Source organism: Corythoichthys intestinalis, chromosome 22, assembly GCF_030265065.1.
Source record: "Corythoichthys intestinalis isolate RoL2023-P3 chromosome 22, ASM3026506v1, whole genome shotgun sequence".
NCBI lineage: Eukaryota > Metazoa > Chordata > Actinopteri > Syngnathiformes > Syngnathidae > Corythoichthys > Corythoichthys intestinalis.
The window spans coordinates 5,397,588-5,406,012 of NC_080416.1; the positions used below are offsets into that span (position 1 = coordinate 5,397,588).

General features: G+C 44.0%; 1 protein-coding gene across 1 annotated transcript; it reads left to right on the forward strand.

Annotated features, from left to right (window-relative positions):
- Nucleotides 1-20: 20 nt before the first annotated feature.
- On the forward strand, nt 21-8,345 carry LOC130910626 (epsin-1-like). The gene is made up of 10 exons (XM_057828080.1): nt 21-152; nt 847-968; nt 1,053-1,129; nt 1,190-1,345; nt 1,421-1,549; nt 3,223-3,343; nt 3,409-3,584; nt 4,980-6,381; nt 6,491-6,583; nt 6,942-8,345. Exons 3-10 carry the CDS (start codon nt 1,061-1,063, stop codon nt 6,953-6,955), a joined length of 2,160 nt encoding a protein of 719 aa, XP_057684063.1. The 5' UTR covers nt 21-152; nt 847-968; nt 1,053-1,060; the 3' UTR covers nt 6,956-8,345.
- Nucleotides 8,346-8,425: the final 80 nt, after the last annotated feature.

Here is an 8,425-nt window from a genome sequence, read left to right on the forward strand (position 1 = left end):
TATTTGTGAGATCCGCACTTCAGAAAATTATTTTAGTTCATGCTTTTCAACCGATCCACTCTCCAGTCATTAGAGGGCGCTGTAAAACCGATTGCTTGACAAAATTCAGCTCGAGCACGAATAAGAAGCAAAAGATCCTCGAATGTTTCACGGTGAGTAGCTTATATTTACCTTTAATTTGGCACTTTCCCGCAGCGCTTTGTCGGCGTCCGGCAAATACAACATGTACTCCCATGTTAATTGTGTACCACCAAGCGTATCTTGTTTTGTTTTGAGTAAAAATGATTCTTTTTAGACATGAATTTCTCCCAGTCGCCGCCATGTTGCCTCCTGTCGCTCTCCAAGGTTCTGAAAATCAACATCGTTAAAACACGATGCGTTCAAGGGCGTTTACGTGAATTTAAGTGTTATTTCGTCGTGAAAATTGTTGGCTTTTTGCCTGCGTTGACTTGTTGGAGACTCGAGACGCCGTCGGCTAGTGTTTAGCTTCTTAGCTAACGAAAGCTACATGATTTGAGGTGGATTTATGGCGAATATTGTGAATATATTGAGTATAGTTTTATTCATAGTTAACACAACCGATATTGTGGGTTCACAATTTCGGCATTGGCGGCATGGACGTCACGTTTTCTTGAGTTTCTTCGCTTACATGCTTAATTGAACTCATTGTTTGCCTTTGACGGCGACAGACGTCCAATCCATTTGACGTTGGGGGATGCCACCCTCCCAGTTCAAATGGATCTGTCGTCTATGATATACATATTTAAATTGTTTAAATTGAGTTAATATACCGTTGAATGGATCATATCCACTGAAACAGTTAAGATATGTGTTTTTTATGTTTAGCTTCATCTTGAGATCATCAACTCGTGGTTTCAACAACCAAAGCGATCAACACAATGAGCCACTAGCTGCACTGCTACATTAGCATCATTAGCCTCTGATAGCAAAGCGGGACATCACTGAAGGTTGGTGTTCTTCATATTTTACTTATTTTACTTACATATTTTACAATTTCCAAAGCACTACTACAACCAATATCTTCTTATCAGTAGGCACCATGACGTCGTCCATGTTGCGAAGACAGCTGAAGAACCTGGTCCAGAACTACTCTGAGGCCGAGGTTAAGGTAGGTCGCCGATACGTTAGCAGAGAAGAAGAAACATTAGCTGACCCGGGCCATCGGCAGGTCCGTGAGGCCACATCCAACGACCCGTGGGGCCCGTCCAGCTCACAGATGGCCGACATCTCGGATCTCACCTACAACGTGGTGGCCTGTAACGAGATCATGACCATGCTGTGGAAGAGGCTCAAGGACGACAGAAACTGGAGGCACATCCACAAGGCAAAATATTAAATAATTGCACGTTTACGTAGGGCAGAGGGACGCCGTTTTGTGAAGATGTTTGACGTTTTGCAGTCTCTGACGCTGCTGGAGTACCTCCTGAAGACTGGTGACGACCGTGTGCTGCTCAAGATGAAAGACAACATCTACATCGTCAAAGCGCTCACAGAGTATCGATTCGTGGAGAAAGATGGCAAAGATCAGGTGAACGATGCTAGCTTGCCGCTAACGCTGTGTCATAAATCTATATATAGCGATATAAAACGATATGAAACTTTAATCAACATTTCTATGCCATAAAAAGACCATTTCCTGCCCAGAAATGTCCTAAAAGTAACAGGAAATATTTAAAAATGTAGAGGAAGTTACCCTGGAATGATCCTAAACAATTCACGTTCGTTCTTTCGTCCCTCCCAGTTGAAATGGATTGGACGTCTAGCGCAGTCAATGACGGCCAAGGAGATGTTGATGATGATTTTATGCAAACTTAATATACAGCAATTTTAAAAGTCAAAACAAGTATCAGTAGATAAATAGATATCTTTAAATCTTAACATTTGAAAAAAATAAGCGACTACTGCTTCTGTTTACACTGAATATTTTTACGTTGCAGCACTACTTGATAGAGGAAAAAATTGTGGCATGTTAGTTTAAAACAGTGCTTCTCAATTATTTTCTGTTACGCCCCCCCAAGGAAGACGTAAATGTTCCGCGCCCCCCCAAACTCTCTGCCGCCACTGTAAATAGTATCATTTGTCTATAAAATTACAATAATAAGTACGCCTCTGCCTAACATTGTCCTTTTTTTCTATTAAAGAAAAAAAGTAACATAGATCAACTTATAATAAAGTATAACTTTATTAACAATGTTTTGTTTGTAACAGGAACGACTTAACACGCATCAATTTGCCTGAATTTTAAAAAAAGTCACATCCAAACTGTAAAATACACTCAAGGTACATTTTTGACCACTTGATACAGAAAAATGTAATAAAATCAGAAAATAATAACAAATTCAAATTGATTAGAAACGTCAGCACAATATGCCAAAAAATTTGACCCAAAAAACAAAACTGAATTAAAGAAAAAAAAGAGTGTCTTTGGTCAGAAGGACAGTTTTTATTTTTGCTACTCACCATATCACCTCCTTTGCAATGGTGTGGGGTTATTTTGCACTGAGCAGGCTAACGGTGCTCACTGGTTTACTGATACTACAATGACAAAGCGGGACGATTGTTGGCAATATTCGGCACGTTTTCGCTGAAAAACAAGCGGCTTAGTGGCGTCTTAATTGATTTGGCTTCCGGCTGTCCGCTAGAATTATTTTTAGACATGGTAAAAAGTGGTCTTTCCTCATCTCCCACTGTATTAAAAGTCAAAGCCAAAAGGCAAACGGCACGATAAAAAGCGCATTCTCGGCGGCCGAGGGAGAACCGTAGGTGAGGGCGGTCGTCGTGACGATCCCAAGCCGAAAATGGCACTTCTCGTGCGGACACGTGAGAAACGGAGAAGGTCGCTGCGTGAGTCCGGCTGGAAAACGGCTTTCGAAAATGGCGCACACTCACAGCTCTTCATATCTCTTTTCTGTGTGCTCTTGCTTAGTTCAAAAATATTGCGCGCACTCTGAAAATGAGAGCCCCAATGCCACCCACTGAGTGGATGTGCAAGTACACTTTATTCCAGTACGGAAACAAACAAAAAAAAAGAAAAGCATGTTCCCCGAGGTCACATGCGCCACCCCTGACATCGCACTGTGCCCCCCTGAGGGGGCGCGCCCCACTATTTGATAAGTACTGGTTTAAAAGCAGTCATAATTAATGTGTAATTTTTCCCCAAATGCATCATTGTGGTATTATTTTCCGATCTGGGTCATTAAGGGTGCCAATGTACGTGAGAAGGCTAAAGTGGTCCTGGTCCTGATGGAGGATGATGACAAACTCAAGGAGGAACGAGACTTTGCTGTCAAGACCCGAGAGAAGACATCAAAAGGTTCGGCGGGTAAGCAAACGCCTCTTCCACTCATGTCAGCCGTCTCATCTTCTCACGCGGCGCTCTGGCTGCAGCCTCGTCGTTGGACACCGTCAAGGACCCCAACTACAAGCCGTGCTACGTCCCTGGCTCCACGGGGCTCCCATCGCTGGACAACATCCCGTCTGTAGCCGACCTGACGGCGTCATTCGCCGCTCGCAAGGAGGAACGCATAAAGCAGGAGGAGCAGAAGAAGGAGACGGAAAGGAGGGTCAGTCTGCAACTTTTAGCAACTCCTTCGCTAGCAATTTTGTTACTTGCTAGCACAACTTTGAGCACCTCTTCCACAAGGTTATCATAGTTTTGATTTTCATTCTAGTTTATTTTTATTTAATTTGTTTCCCGCCAGCTATTGTGGGGACCTTTGGGAACTGTTGTTACAAACAAGTATGTGTACTTCTATGTACCTGTACTACAAGTGTACATGTAGTTGCACTAATAATACAGTATGTGTACTTGTGTGTACATCTACTACAAGTACGTGCAAGTGCGTGCGCTAGTACTGCAAGTATGTGCACTTTCGTGTACATTTACTAGTATGTGTACTTGCGTGTACATGTACTACAAGTATGTGTACTTGCGTGTAGTAGTACTACAAGTAGATGCACTTGCGTGTAGTAGTACTACAAGTAGGTGCACTTGCGTGTACTCGCACTACAAGTACGTGAACTTGCGTGTACTCGTACTATAAGTACGTGCACTGGGGTGTACTCGTACTATAAGTACGTGCACTGGGGTGTACTCGTACTATAAGTACGTGCACTGGGGTGTACTCGCACCGCAAGTACGTGCACTGCATGTACTCGCACTGCATGTACGTGCACTTGCGCGTATTCGCACTGCAAGAACGTGCACTTGCGCGTATTCGCACTACAAATACGTGCACTTGCGCGTGCTAGCACTACAAATACGTGTACTTGCGTGTGCTAGCACTACAAGTACGTGCACTTGGGTGTACTCGTACTACAAGTACGTGCACTTGCACGTACTCGTACTACAAGTACGTGCACTTGCACGTATTCGCACTACAAGTACGTGCACTTGCGTGTGCTAGCACTACAAATACGTGCACTTGCGTGTACTCGCACTGCAAGAATGTGCACTTGCACGTGCTAGTACTACAAATACGTGCACTTGCGCGTACTCACACTCCAAGTGCGTGCACTTGCGTGTGCTAGCACTACAAATTCGCGCACTTGCGTGTACTCGCACTGCAAGTAGGTGCACTTGCGCGTACTCGCACTGCAAGAAGGTGCACTTGCGCCTACTCGCACTGCAAGAAGGTGCACTTGCGCCTACTCGCACTCCAAGTACGTGCACTTGGGCGTGCTTGCACTCCAACTACGTGCCCGTTTACCAAAATTACGTGTACATTCACCAACGTGTACTTGCGCTACAAGTGCACTTACCTGTATGTACTTGTACTACAAGTGCAATTACTTGAGTGTAATCATACAACTAGGGTACAGTACGTGCCCTTGCGTGTACTTATTCAACAAGTACTACAAGTTTACCAACCTGCACAGCAACGCTCCCCAAGCAATTTCTCCAGAAATGGCATTTAATTCGTTTTTGCTAAATGAGGTTGCTATTTTGTTTTGTTTAGGCCAAACTGTCTGAAGACGAGCTGAAATGGGAAGATGCCGGTAAATCTGACAATGTAGGGGATCAGGCCTGGACTGGTGATAAGACAGCAGAGGAGGACGACGCCAAGCCAGACCCTTGGGGGGCCCCTAAAACAGATCCTTGGGGTGCACCCTCGGATTCGGCTCCTGCGCCATCTAAAACTGACGAGAATTCTCCGAGCGCAGACGACAAACCGTCTGATCCTTTCAAAGCACAAACAGATGATCCATTTGTAGTGCAAAACGCCACCCCAAAACAGAAGGACTCCTTTGAAGACCAGCAAGAAGATCCCTTCACGTCTTCTAATAACGACCCGTTTAACACCCCGAAAGACGACCCGTTTAACGCACCCAAAAATGACTCGTTTGACACCCCAAAAGATGACCCATTTAAAACCCCTAAAGACAATCCCTTCAATACTCCTAAAGATGATCCATTTAACACTCCCAAGGATGATCCCTTCACTACCTCAAAAGATGAAAACACCCCTAAAGATGACCCATTTAACACCCCTAAAGATGACCCGTTTAACACCCCAAAAGATGACCCGTTCAACACCCCAAAACATGATCCATTCAACACGCCGAAGGATGACCCATTCAACACCCCTAAGGCTGACCCATTTAACGCACCAAAAGATGATCCATTTAACACCCCTAAAGATGATCCATTTAACACCCCTAAAGATGACCCCTTCAACACCTCAAAAGATGATAACCTTTCTAAAGAGGACCCATTCAACACCCCAAAAGACGACCCATTTAATACCCCAAAAGATGATCCCTTTACTACCCCAAAAGACGACCCGTTCACCACCCCAAAAGATGCTAACCCTTCTGAAGATGACCCATTCAACACCCCTAAAGACGACCCATTTAATACCCCAAAAGACGACCCCTTTAGTACCCCAAAAGATGACCCCTTCAACACCCCAAAAGATGATAACACGTCTAAAAACGACCCATTTAATACCCCTAAAGATGACCCCTTTAACACCCCACAATGCAACAAAAGCCCACCTGCTGCTTTGACGACACCCCCAAAAGACGACCCCTTTAGTACCCAAAAAGAGGACCCTTTCACAGCACCTAGCGTCAACGCCGAAGCCACGACGCCACCGAAGGATGACCCTTTTACCGCCCCTAAAGACGACCCCTTTTCTGCCCCCTTGACGCCCCCCAAAGAAGGAGAAAGCGGGGCGTCGGATCCCTTCGCCGCGCCCCCGCTGAGCTCGTCCCAGAGCGGTAGCGATGCCTGGGGGACCACCTCGGCGCCCCCTGTTGGTTCAGACCCGTGGGGAGACAACGCCTCGTCGCCTGTAGACAATTGTGACCCGTTTGGGGACACGTCCAAAGCTCAAAATGACCCCTGGGGGGCGCCAGGTCAGACAAAATGAAATTATTTACAAAAATGATTGATTTCTGTATGAATTATGTAGCTAGCTAGTCGTGTTCCTGAAGTTTTTATTTGAATTTTGCTCTTTTTGTGAAGGTTCTGCTGATCCAAATGATGCCTGGGGGGCTCCTGCATGTTCCTCCCCCACCGACGACCCCTTTGGAGACTCCAAAACTCGAACGGATAAAGGTAAGACATTATTATGATTACATACTGTATATATTAGCATTAGCTAAATGCTAAAGTGCGTCAAAATTACTTTTTTTGTGTGTGTCCTTGTAGTTATTCTCGACTTAAAGATTAAAAGTTTTCAAAGTTCACTCAGAACAGCTTAACTCAATGGCTGCCATTGACGACAATAGACGTCCAATCAGTCTGAACTGAGATATCCTACAGCGATCGATTTCTCCCAGGCTCTCCTAGTCCAAACGGAATGGACGACTATCGCCGTCATTTGGCACTGAAACATGATCAATTACTGAACTATAAACAATTTAAAAAATATATAATTTTTTTTTTTCTTTGGTGTCTTTGTTGCTGCCTGAAGAAAACTCCTTTTAGACTTGGACAGAAGAGGCTGGGACAAAAATGGGCCAGGTGGCAAGGGGGGGGCGGGGCTTCCGGACTTGGACCGCCTGAAAAGAGTGCCCCAATTCCCAGCATGCATTGCATAGCACCTTGGCTGAAGCCCCGCCTCCCCCACACCAAGGACAAGCAGCCACAGTGTTTCCATAACAACTGTCAGGGAGGGGCGGAGTCAGTGCAATTCACGAATATTAATCAGTAGTCTGTGTCTTTGGCTCCTCCCACTTTCCTTGTGCTTTTCGTGCGCGCGTGTGTGTAGTTCAATGTGTTGAAGTTGTGTAGCTGTTAGCATTAGCATTCCGCTCAGTCTTTGCCCCTCCCTGCTGGTAAGACTGCACAAAACGGTGGCATGACCACACACAGTTTACAATTTGTCACATAAAGTTAATAATTACGTATGCGCAACACAATTACACATAACCCCACACAGCGTTAGGGCTGCCACAAATTATTTTGACTCCAGAAGTCATAAAATATTTACTGGCAGCCCTAGTACACACACAAATATACACACATAAATACTACTACACACCAATACTAGCAAACCTGCTTGTAAGCGTGCGCGTCTGATCCAACGAGTGTTGTGTTTTTATCGCATGCGTGCCGTAATCACACACGAACCTTACAGTACCGTGTAAAAATACAATCAGGAGTATTTATGGATTTATTGCTTGAATATTTATTAATGCAACCAATCAGCGTAAAGAAAAAGTTCAGGTTGTTACTGTTAAGATGAGGTTGAAAGACGACCGAATCACATCAGTTTTTGTTCATTTCTTTTTTTATAAGTACATTTTATTTTTGCAGTTGTAGTAATTTAAGTGTACAGGATCCATATTTATTGATGTATTTAATTATTTATGTAAGAAATTATGGATGATGAAAGAGTTGTCAGTCTTCCGTTCGGATGCGTTTCTTATTGTGACCACAAGAGAGCGGCAAAGATGTCGCTACGGCCAGTGTCATTCCATATATTTAAGTTGATATGATGTGACGTCATGAAAGTGTTTGTCGCTTGGGGTGTTTCTGATTTATTTTTCTATAACATAATGATGGAAGTGTTTATGTAAATAGTGCTAAAATTAATGCTATGAATTACTAATTGGCTGCCATTGACGGGGATAGACGTCCAATCCGGTTGAATTGGGGGTATCCTCCTTGTTCAACCGGATTGGACATCTACTAGCGATAAAATCATTTGCTGAACGATGATCGGACGTCTGTATGAATGATCGCAAAAAACTACGATCGGACACGTCTATGTGAACGATCACAAATAACGACAACAAGTAATAGAAGTGATGATGATATTAATGATGATGTCATGTGATTAAAGCTTCATGATAAATAATCAAAGGTGTTGGAATTATTCTTTCAAAAATGATTGTAAAATACTCTATGAAAGCGAGTCGTGTTTCTGCATTGCGTGTTGTTTTTTATCGCAAT